Source organism: Peromyscus maniculatus, chromosome 9, assembly GCF_049852395.1.
Source record: "Peromyscus maniculatus bairdii isolate BWxNUB_F1_BW_parent chromosome 9, HU_Pman_BW_mat_3.1, whole genome shotgun sequence".
Taxonomy (NCBI): domain Eukaryota; kingdom Metazoa; phylum Chordata; class Mammalia; order Rodentia; family Cricetidae; genus Peromyscus; species Peromyscus maniculatus.
In genome coordinates, this window is record NC_134860.1 from 66,309,359 (window position 1) to 66,321,697 (window position 12,339).

Consider the following 12,339-nt stretch of genomic DNA (forward strand, 5'->3'; position numbering starts at 1 on the left):
TTCAGACACAAGTAAATTCAATAAAATGCATGGCTCCTAATAGGTTGCTCAATCCTGACAAATGCAAACCCCAAATGTGCAGTCCAAACTGCTCAAGAAATAATCCCATCACCATGAAGAAAGCCCCTGTCGTCTTCCCCGTTGGAGAAGCAGCCACACTGCCCTAATTTCTCCTAGCATGGATTAATTTGTCTGTTGTAGAATTTCACAGAAATGGTGGCATACAACATGTAATCTTTTATGAAAGATTTATTTCAGTAAGCCCAGCTTTCTATTCTTGATGTTCATTTGTGTCCTGTGTTTTCAGCAGCATCTTCTTTTGATCATGTTCAGATATTTCTCAAGCCCTTTGAAGATTGTGGCTGGGCTGCAACTCAACTCTCTATACAATCTGGGGCACTTGTATAGATTCCGGCACATTCTGTTTTTTTTTTTTTTTTTTTTTTTTTTGACATTTGGTGACTCAATGGGTGGATGAACATATGAGTTATTTAATCAATCAATAAGCATTTAGACACAACTTTAATAAAGCAGACGGTGCCTTGATGTTCAACTTACCAAATAACCTGACAAACACATGGTTTCGGAAGCCAGCCTGCAGTGTCTTCAGAGCCCCGGGATCCGCCCCTTTGCGACTCCGCAGCATCTGCCGCCTTCTTGCAGCAAGTCGAGCTGGTGAGGGAGTGAACTGCTGCCCTGGCTGGGCTCCAGCATGGCTGTGAGGGCGCCAGCCCCAGGCTCTGTCTCTGGCAGGTGGAAATGCTTATCCTCAGTCTTTGAAAACGTTATGCCTCCCATTCCTCTGATTGATTTATTAAACCACAGTAGAGGTCAGCAAAGAAACCCAGGTGCAGCGAAGATAGTTTTGCAGCCGGCTACAACCTAGATTGCAGAAGCAGCATGTATTTCTCTGCAGTCAGGAAAGTGCAACTGAACAAACAAGGTTAGTACTGTCAGGTCTGACCCCACATCCGCGACCTGCCTGAAATGCTGTCCCCAGCAGAGCATCTGACTCTGACTGGTGACTGTGATGGAGGGTGAGGCACTGTGGAGCAGGCCTCTGGGGAGAAAAGACATTACCTTGGCTACTTCCGTGGAACAAGCCTTTAGGGGCCTGGCTCCATCACCATCATTATTTCTGCTCAGACAGCTCTGAGTCCTTGTCACGTCCAGTGACCACCATGCTCTGCATAGAAATGAGCATCTCATCTTTAATGCATTCATGCGACATCCGCCCTTCTGCTGCAACCTAAAATCTATACAGCTGTGCAGCACACTTTGCCATCATCACCTTCAGAATGCGGGGCTTTAAATTAGGTACCCTTTCCATTCAACAGCGTGTTTTCTTTTAAGCATTTCCTCAGGTACAGAGGAGATACAACCACGAGTCTAATGGTGAATATGGCCCCAGTTGTACAAAAAAAAAAAAAATTAACTGGCTTCGAGATACAGAGAAGAAAGATACCTGCGGCTTCAACAAAGTGTCCCTTCGAGTTCACTTTAGGCTCCCATTTCTTTTGAAAAAGTTAAAAAATATGGGGCAAGCATGATACACTTCAATTGTGGGCTGCTGAGTGCCAGCACATTTTCTTTTACTTATTGCAGTGACTTCAAAGGTAATCTCCAGGAAACCTGCTTATAAAGGCAGGGAATGAAGATGAGTGTAATTCGAGGAATGTGGAAGTCAGGGTGTGGTGACTGCAGATTTAGAGGGGCCGGGCTGAATGAAAAGGTCATGTTAGAAATGGGTGCTGAGGCTCCAACTGAAAAGTTACATCATGAAAAAGGATAAAGTCACATTATTACGTTACTGATTCTGTATTGTCGTTTACTAGGAATATCCATTTTATTTTATATTGAGATGTTTAGGGAAACTTGTAGCAATCATTGCCTCTGCTAGCTGTCCAAAGAGAACATCTTCAGCCTCTGCCTCACAGTATAGATCAGTTCATGTTGGTGTTACCCAAACAGGAGGGGTTCACTGCATACTTGTTATATTCTGAGGCCTGCAGTACACAATTATATAATTTCTCAAAGGCAGGGAAGGTGTGAACTCAGATAGGGAGAGCAATACTCAACTTGGAGGCAGACACAGCTTGAGGTAGCTGTGTGACTTCAAATGACTGAATATCTTCAGCTTCAGCTGTTTGCTCTGAATAACCTCACCAAGATTTTTGTCCTTATTAAATAATAGATAGCAAATGCCTGTTACTTGGTGAGTATCCTGCTGTGCTTATTTCCTTCATCCCTCCTTGGACTGATGTATGGATTGATGCCAGTGACGGATCTACTTGGTGATGAGGGGGATAGAGACCCACCTGCCATTCTGATGTAGGATTATTTGACTGCATTGCTGCTGGGAGGAGATTTTGGCTCTCAGGACCATGGACAGAAGCTGTCCACACTCTTTAGCCTGTAAGAATTTCAGCCTAATGCTGCACTTAAAAAAAAAAAAATGCCAATACAGAAAGTTCCTGTGCTAAAGGACTTCAGAATAAGGAACAGAAAAGCTGGAGTCACCAGGTGCCCATTTGAAGCTTATGAATCCTATTGTCACTGGAAAGAAGTGATATATTTTTTTTAGTGGTCCTGAAACAGTTATACGCTAACTGTGTAACAGTAATGCAAATATATTTTGCTTTAGACTAATGGACCTGAAAAAGTTCTCTGAAGGAATATAGAGGTGCTTGGAGATAATTAAAATAGTAAGAATTTTGTTAATGATTTTCACCACCTCGTATTTATTTCTATTTTTTGATTTCATGTATCTACTACATGGGGTCCTGCTGGAAACTCTCAGTCAATTTCACGTTTGTCCTATGCTTACAGGAAAATCAAAAGATAAAGATGTTAAGACTCATAGGCCTTATGGAGATAGATAGATATGGGGAGATAGAGAGACAGAGAGGGAGGCTGAGAGCAGACAGCCTACTGCAGAAGTCACCAAGGCAGAAACACTTAGGGACAGGGAAAAGGAAAGTCAAGCTGCTTCTTTTTAAAGCGTCTTATTCTACCTTGGCTCAGACACACCAAGCAAATGTCACTTGGGCTCTCGGAGCAAATGCTGACAGAAGGGCAGGAAAGGGAAGATGACTGGGCAGAATATTTAAAAAAAAAGGCCGGCATCTAGCAGAGGAGAGGGCAATGAAGAGCGGGGAGACCCAACGTATACTGAGGACCCCTCCCTCTGTGCCAAAGCAAGGCTGAAGTGAAGCAGCTATGACCAGGGGCTATGGCCAGATGCTGCAGAGAAAGAGTGGAGACCCCCAGTCATGAAAGCTAGCGCTGTCCCTCTCTTCCGATTGTTCTTGGTCTGGATCAGCATGGGAACGGGTCCTGGATGCTCCATCTGACTTGCAGAGGCCAGCCTTGCCACCAAGCCCGAGTACCTGCCTCCTCTCTCCACTGCCCACTGAACCACAGAAGGTGCCCCATAGTTTATTTTGTCTGCAGCATCTCATGGCCTCTGCAGCATCAGCCACATTGTTCCCTTCAGGGCACTCTGCTCTGCAGTCAAAGGCGTTAGCAAGGAGCCCTGCCTCCCCGCTCCAAAGAAATCACACACACACACACACACACACACACACACACACACACACACACACGGGCTTAAGATCTCTGAGAATGACCTGTAACTCCCCGAGGAAAGCATCCAGAAGAATGCAAGTGAACAATGCCCAACTGTGGTGTGTACAGACCCTCAACAAAAGATTGTGAAATAATACAAGTTACATGGAGCTAGTTTGGGGGAAAATCTGCAACTCTTCATCTCTATGTGAGTCATAGGAACCAAGAAAAGCTATGGCTTATCTAAAATCTCTCTCTCTCTCTCTCTCTCTCTCTCTCTCTCTCTCTCTCTCTCTCTCTCTCTTCCTTCCCCCTAAGTCCTCTTGATCACTGATGAATTCAAGAAAGGATATATGCAGGCTACAGAGAACCATGTATATAGTACTTGATCCTATCCTATATGCTGGCCACACAAATCTCAGCCAGCCTGGCGACTTTAGGTTTTAAAGCTTAGAATGTGTAAGCATGGGTGGGCGTCTAAAATAGCTTAGACTTCATGGATTTAAACCATGGCGACCCCACGGAAGTCCTCTGCTTCAGTTCATTCCTCTTCCGTGAAGAGGACGCGTTATTTGAATCACAGTAAGTGTAAGATGAGAAAGGAATACACAGAATAAACCTCACCTCACTCTCTTTTCGGTCTCCAGAAGCAACCGGGCACAGCTCCAAAAAGTTCACTTCTCTATTTGAAAACCGTTAGCCATTCCCCCTTACTGGACCATTTAAAGGAACCAGTAAGCCAGTGGTATGTTGAACACATTAAACAAAACGCCAAATGCTTGCTTAAAAACGGTTTCAGTTATTTCCTACAAATCTCTGCAGTATCTTTTCAAAACTGCAGGAGCTCACAACGCAAGTATGAAAATGCTGCACCCACGTGCGTTTGTCATGCCCACTCGGGTATCTGGGTGCTTCCTGAAGGAAGCCCAGAGATTTCCGAGTTCATCCGTTGCCTATGAATTTCAGCCGGCTTTTTTTTTTCTTTTCTTTTCTTTTCATTCCGTCTCTATGCTGAGTTCTTTTCCAGGGAGACCACACCCAGAGCTGGCGGCTGTTCGCAGCAGCAGTTTCTCCACCCGCCTTCCCCCTTTAAAAAAAAAAAATCAGCCACCTGCATGGTTTATCGAAACCATCAGGTTGGGGTACCACACAGGTGTAAAAGAGGGGAAGAGGCTTTTGACGCGATGGAATCGGTAATAGATCAGTGAGCATAGAAGCACCCCGAGGTTGTGGCGCGGCAGAGCGTATCCTTTGCCTTGCAAGTCTTTCTTTGCCTGGCTACTTTCAACCCCCTCCTAAGCACCCCAGACTCCATTCCCCACAAAGAAAGGAGAAATTCTATGAAAGGTACCAGGCAAATTAACTGCTCCCTGTAAAAGTTTTTAAATGTTAAAATGATCACCCACTGTCCTGAGGTTTTAAGGGTGTGCGGGCGGGCATGTCCCCTATGTGTTGAGAAGTAGAGTATAAGGAAAATAAATAAATAAAAGGAGGCAGGAGAAAGAGAGGGGGGGGTTAAGAAAATGTCAGGAAATAACTACAAAGACATGTGAAACTTTCCTGCAGGATTGTCGCATGGACGCTACCTTAAGCTATTGTCAATAACCTAACCTCCGGGACTCATAACCCGGCTATGTCAACCCGAAGCAGGATGCTAAGAGGGTCCTTGATGGAGAAAGGGAGAGCTGGGGGTGGGGTCAAGGTGTCTTTGAGACATTGGATTTTAAAAATTGATGTGTCAGTAGAGAGCAAGAACCTTTTATTTGGAACATTTAAGGATCCGAGTCATGGGGACTTTAGGTATTAATAGGCAAGGTGGGCCGGGGGAGTGGGAAAGGAAAATGAATGATTCGGGAGGTTATGGGGGTCTCAGAGAAAGTAGAGGGCCCCGGAGCAAAGCTGCCAGGCTGGAGCCGCACCTCGCCAGCCGCCTGTCGCTCGCCCCCGCCTTCGCTTTTGCGCAGAATCCTCCCCTTGGCTGCAGTAGCGCGCTGCCCCCACTGGCCTGCGCACCGTGATCAATCGCAGTCTGCGTCAGAGTCCTGGAGTATAAATAGAGGTGGCAGGACCGCGACGAGCCGCACACAGCCATCCATCCTCCCCTTTCCCTCTTCTTCCCCGTTTTTCTCTCTAGGTCCCCCACCTCCGCCCCGGGCCGGAGAGGCCCACCGGCCGCCACCATGAGTTCGTTCGGCTACGACCCGTACTTTTCGACCTCCTACAAGCGCCGCTACGTGGAGACACCCCGGGTGCACATCTCCAGCGTGCGCAGCGGCTACAGCACGGCGCGCTCCGCGTACTCCAGCTACTCCGCGCCGGTCTCCTCCTCGCTGTCCGTGCGCCGCAGCTACTCGTCCAGCTCCGGCTCTTTGATGCCCAGCTTGGAGAACCTCGACCTGAGCCAGGTAGCCGCCATCAGCAACGACCTCAAGTCGATCCGCACGCAGGAGAAGGCACAGCTCCAGGACCTCAACGATCGCTTCGCCAGCTTCATAGAGCGCGTGCACGAGCTGGAGCAGCAGAACAAGGTCCTGGAAGCCGAGCTGTTGGTGCTGCGCCAGAAACACTCCGAACCGTCCCGCTTCCGCGCCCTGTACGAGCAGGAGATCCGCGATCTGCGGCTGGCAGCGGAAGACGCCACCAACGAGAAGCAGGCGCTGCAGGGCGAGCGCGAGGGGCTGGAGGAGACTCTGCGCAACCTGCAGGCGCGCTACGAGGAGGAGGTGCTGAGCCGCGAGGACGCCGAGGGCCGGCTGATGGAAGCGCGCAAAGGCGCCGATGAGGCCGCGCTCGCCCGCGCCGAGCTGGAGAAGCGCATCGACAGCCTGATGGATGAGATCGCCTTCCTGAAGAAGGTGCACGAAGAGGAGATCGCCGAGCTGCAGGCTCAGATCCAGTATGCGCAGATCTCCGTGGAGATGGACGTGTCCTCCAAGCCCGACCTCTCCGCCGCCCTCAAGGACATCCGCGCTCAGTATGAGAAGCTGGCCGCCAAGAACATGCAGAACGCCGAAGAGTGGTTCAAGAGCCGCTTCACGGTGCTGACCGAGAGCGCCGCCAAGAACACCGATGCTGTGCGCGCTGCCAAGGACGAGGTGTCCGAAAGCCGCCGCCTGCTCAAGGCTAAGACCCTGGAGATCGAAGCATGCCGGGGTATGAACGAAGCTCTGGAGAAGCAGCTGCAGGAGTTGGAGGACAAGCAGAACGCGGACATCAGCGCCATGCAGGTGTGGCACGGTCCAAGCCCAGTGGGGGCGGGGAGGCTGCAAAGTCGGGGTGGAGGATGCACCCAGAGAGTGAACGCTAGGGGGTCCTAGAGCACGGAGCTGCTATCAGAGGGCTTGGCTTCCGGGAGGATGTAGAAAGGATGGAAGGGCACTTGGAAGGGGCGGGGACTCACTGCTGCCTGTTGTGTTGAATCGCTGTTGGGGAGGGGGGGGGGGGGAGTTAGAAGGAAGGGGAGGAGGGAGTGGGAGTTGGGCGTGGCCACTAGTCTGATGCTTTTTCTTTACTGACCTCTCTTAACTCCAAGTTACTTCTGCACTTTCTGGATCTCTTGGTTAATAAATACTGCTGCTAGCTCTCTCACTAGTTCTGGGCCACCAAGCCTTGGAATAGTTTTATTTTTAACAGGGACACACGAATACAGTCAATATTTTAGGCCAATTAATTATTGCAGTTTATGTATTTATTTTTAAGTTCTCATCTTTGGGGGAGTAGAAACAGAGTTGTGGAAAGCATTTTAGCAAATTACTATAAATTCCATTTCCCAAGTGTGACCTGGCTAAAAGAAGTGTGTCAAAGGTTTTCTTTTCTCTCTTCTTTCTTTTTATCAATTTTGTATTTTTTTAGACATTTTACCATAATCAATAGACTAAAGAAAAATTTAAAAGTTGCTTACATCAGTCCGCCCCACCCCCTTCCTCCCCTTCTCATACATTACTTGACTGGACATTTTAGGCCAAAAACAAAAAAAACAAAAAAACCATGCAGTAATTTTAAGGGCGATTTTATTGGAGGTGCACACTTTGGAGTTAACCGAAACTAGTCTCTAGCACCAATATTACAGCAGTACAAAAGCAGTAGAGCTTTGTGCTTTGAAATCTTAAAGCCATCTTCCAACAGGACACAATCAACAAATTGGAGAATGAACTGAGAAGCACGAAGAGCGAGATGGCGAGGTACCTGAAGGAGTACCAGGACCTCCTCAACGTGAAGATGGCCCTGGACATTGAGATTGCAGCTTACAGGTAAAATCGGAATGGTGCAGGCAGTGGGCGTGGCACCTTGGGAGAGATCAATCACATAACCAAAGTCCACACAGAGTTACGGTGACTCACAAGTAGTCTAGAACAGTCCTAGTTTGGGCTTCCTCCAAGAAGGTGCAAATGCATAAGGAATTAACCCCAAAGTAATGTAAGCCCTGTTCTTAGCATTTACATTTTAAATCTAATAGGAGTACATAGAAGATTTTTTTGGGGGTAGAGTCTCTCATGAAATCCCTATTAAATCTTAATTATGCCTAACCCTGTTTATCATTGTGTTTGCTTTTGAGGTTGGCAATAGGGGAAAGTGATGAATGGTGGACTGGTCGTGAACACATGTCCAGTGGTGGTTGGTCTAACTGTACCCTTCTCCTGCTCCCCCGCCCTGCCCCTGCCCCGCCTCCATCCCCTAGGAAACTCTTGGAAGGCGAAGAGACCAGGCTCAGTTTCACCAGCGTGGGCAGCATAACCAGTGGCTACTCCCAGAGCTCGCAGATCTTTGGCCGCTCCGCCTACAGTGGCTTGCAGAGCAGCTCCTACTTGATGTCCGCTCGCTCATTCCCAGCCTACTACACCAGCCACGTTCAGGAAGAGCAGACGGAGGTGGAGGAGACCATTGAGGCTGTCAAAGCTGAGGAGGCCAAGGACGAGCCCCCTTCTGAGGGAGAAGCAGAAGAGGAGGAGAAGGAGAAGGAGGAGGGAGAGGAAGAGGAAGGCGCTGAGGAGGAAGAAGGTATGCAAAGACAAAAACCTTCAGAATCCCTAGTGCAAACTGGCTGTGGGTATTCATTGGGAGATGGATGAGGTATGGGGCCTTGCTTACTACCTAGGGAAATCGATGGGGGGTTTTGCAACCATAAACAATACACATGTGATGAGGACACACAGGTTTAAATAAGCATCTATTATAAATTGTAAAAGGTTCATATTTTAACACATTCATTTAACACAGTTTGGTACCCAAAAGAACACTTGATGTTAGCCAGAACTGATTGTCCCCTAAAGGACATGAGTGCCAGACACATAAGAATATTGAGGCAAGGTACTAGAGAGGAGAAAATCTTCAGCACCTGGAAGTAATCTCCATTTATTTAAGTACGTGGTTCCTGGAAAACTGTTCATGTCAAGCACTGTCTGTAATGTGTCCTTTGGGAGAGTGGGGCCGAGAGGCTTATAGCCTCACTCTGGCAATAGTGTTTGGTAACTCACAGAGTCTCTGCAGGAATGTTCTGCCTGGACTTAACCTGGATTTGTATTTTGTATTTTTTTTTCTTATCTTCAAGCTGCCAAGGACGAGTCTGAAGACACGAAAGAAGAAGAAGGTGGCGAGGGTGAAGAGGAAGACACCAAAGAATCTGAAGAGGAAGAGAAGAAAGAAGAAAGTGCTGGGGAGGAGCAGGCAGCCAAGAAGAAAGATTGAGCCCTGTTCCCGACTACTCCAGGAAAAAAAAAATCTCCCCAAATCAGGTCAACCTCATCACCAACCAACCAGCTGAGTTCCAGATCCTATACAAATTAAGAAGTCCATATACGTCTAGTTCTGAGATGACTTAGGTTGGACATTCAATGTTGTGCTATGAATTTTCCCCGTATGCAGAGTATCTGTTTGCTTGCAGAGTGGCTTTCTGGCTTGCTGCCAGCCTGTGCATGGTCCACGCTTATGAGTTCAGGATCTATGGCAATGTGAATCACACAGATGTTTACAATAATAATAAAAAAAAACCACAGACACACACACACAACACGAATAAACGAATTCACTAACGTTCATGTGCAACTTCATGGAAAAAATAGTCATTTGAAACTTCGGTGGCTAGAAATTAAAGACCTCGAGTTATGTGCAATAAATAGTAAATAAAGTTACACTGAATGATATATATTTTGCTGTGGTTTTTTTTAAACTTAATTAAAATACCTTAGAGAAGGCACCAATGCAAACCGTAAACAAGTAGACTACTGACCTCCATTTTTTAATAAAATAAAAATTTTAACAAGTGCAGTACATAATTGGACATTCTGAGGGATAGAGAAATAGGTCAAGACTAGAAAATATTTCCCCCTAAACCTTCCTGATAATAAATATGAATGAGAGCATTCATGAATAACAGTGTAGCTCACCCTGTAAAATATACAGTGTTGGCTGGAGGGATGGCTTTCTAGAAGGCAATTTTGAAACTGGTGGGCAAGTATACAGTAGTACAATCTGGGTAGACTATGAATCCCACACAGTTGTTACAATGGTCACATTTAAAATATATTCTTGAATATCATGGCATAAATGGAAATCTAAGCCCATGATATAATGAAAAGGAATGACTTAAAAAAATCTATATTTGATTTTGAGTGGGGAAAGTAACCTTGTCGGAGGCTGCCTGCCACTGCAAACATGTTGCCTGGAATCCTGAGCTCATGAATGGTGTGTTGTTTGCTTCGTTCTACTGCCTCACATAAACTGCCTTTAAAGCTGTACATGTCAAAACCGTTTAAAAACCACGCAAGCAGGCAATGACATTAATGTTACTTCTTGGGGGAGATAATAAATTTGTATGTTGCATTGGCATTGCTCTGCATGTCTTAATTGGTAAATATTTGGATTTCAATGCCTGGTTGGACACTGTGTCACATCTATACCCCATCTGCCCCATCCATGGTAAGGCTATGATAATTCTTGCACTTGTGTTTGGTGTGGACGATAGATGAAGTCTTTGCCTACCTACTGCTCTGGTTTTCTTAGACAACTGTTTGGTCGGCTGGTTTCTTCATTATCTGTGTTTTAGATGACCCGTGAGACTTAGGGATTTTACCTAAAACCAAATCGGTCTTCATTTAAAGTTACATGGTCTCTTTGCATTACTTACTTCTAGTTGAATATGTGTTACTACACAACTAGGCAAAACATTTCTTTATCTACCATGATGTGAATTTGAACTGTGGAGGCTCTTGGCATTCCTTCGTAGGTAGGAAACCTTGACAGCAAGCTTTTCACACTTGTGCTCGCTAGTTATGAGTTGATGCAAACAGCTGGTGGGTTTAGGAAATACTTGATTGAAGAACACAGTTCCATACTCAACCCTGTGTGCCATAATAAAATATTGAAAAAAATCTAAATTCAATGAGTTTGAAGTGTTTTTTGAAAATCTTCTCTCACTTGAGTCACTGGCCATCTTTCTGTTTCCTCGGCCCCACACAAATGGACTCTGACTCTCACTCCTCAATCCCCTTTACAGTGGCCCTACTGCCCAGTCATCCAGCCCCAAATGTAATTAAGACTAATAACTTTTAATTCATATTTGATTTTGAATGGGGACAGTAAGACCATTTGAGGTTATCTTGAAGAAGTACAAGCCAGATACCTTTTCATGACATTATGCCCTTGTTTTTTTTTTCCCCTTCACCCACCTAATCTAATCTTTTCCCATCCCATTGATTTTACTGTTAACATTTTTTGAATCCCTGTAGACCACCCCTTGCTCCCTGCCGTAGTCTTAAAGACTTCCTTAGTGTATATGAGCTCCACTGCAATTAGCATCCTGTAGTAGTGCCCAGCCTCCTTGGCTGGGATCTTGAACTCTGACTGGGGCAGTGACATTGAAGACATGACAGACACTTGGATACAGGAAAGCTGGGGTCAGGAAGGCTGTGTGCTCTGACGGAGCCACACCTACTGCTTACACCAACCAGAACCTCAGTGAGTTGATTGGGTGCAGCACAGGGAAGGAGTTAGTAGTCTGGACAGGAGGTCTCTGTAGGTGAGTAGTCCCAAGCAGTAAGCTTCTGGGGTGGGAGAGGAAGCGGCAACTGCTAGATTCTCTACACATTGATCAATCATCTGTGAACACTTGAATTTGGGCCAGAGGAAGAAGGTTTTACTAATTCTGAGCCTGACTCATATAGGGGAGGCCTCACCAATTTCTCATGGCTTTGGTCCTTGTCAACAATACACATGCACATGGGGCTGCCTGTGTTTCCTACATAGTAGGCTAATAGTTGGGAAAGCCAAGTTAAAACAGGGCACATCCCCTGATTAAATGTCCCTGTAGTTTTCTATTTATTTGCGTATGAAACTTAGGATCTCTAGCGCCATCTACACAGCGTGGTATTGTGTATCAGTTTCCTCCGAGACAGAATCATTCTATCCTCCAGGGTAGCTCTTTAAGCAGGAAGATAACTCAAAATAGCTTCAGGAAGTCCCTGAAACTGACCAGATTCACTGGGCTCCCTCTCTGCCAGAGTAAGTAGTAAAAGCTGAGATGGAAGGGAGCTTACCTGCAAAGAAGACTCACATCACACCAGCTTCCTGGAAGAAGTAGAAACTAGCTGAGCTGCCTGGAAGAGGTTTAGACCAACTGAGGCACCTGGAAAGGACATCCTTCAACCTGTTGAGCTGCCTGCAGGCTGTGCAGTGTGCTCCAGGTTCCCAGCTTTGTGAGCTGTCACCCATGTTGGAGTGACTTTGGTGCTGCAGCTGTCTTTGAGTGCTTTCTGCTCCTGTAAGTGACCCTTCACC

General features: G+C 46.4%; 1 protein-coding gene across 1 annotated transcript; it reads left to right on the plus strand.

The window, feature by feature from the left end:
* The first annotated feature begins 5,566 nt into the window (after positions 1 to 5,566).
* Positions 5,567 to 10,392, plus strand: Nefl (neurofilament light chain). Its single transcript, XM_006992030.4, has 4 exons — positions 5,567 to 6,794; positions 7,693 to 7,817; positions 8,246 to 8,565; positions 9,116 to 10,392. Exons 1-4 carry the CDS (start codon positions 5,748 to 5,750, stop codon positions 9,250 to 9,252), a joined length of 1,629 nt encoding a protein of 542 aa, XP_006992092.1. The 5' UTR covers positions 5,567 to 5,747; the 3' UTR covers positions 9,253 to 10,392.
* Positions 10,393 to 12,339: the final 1,947 nt, after the last annotated feature.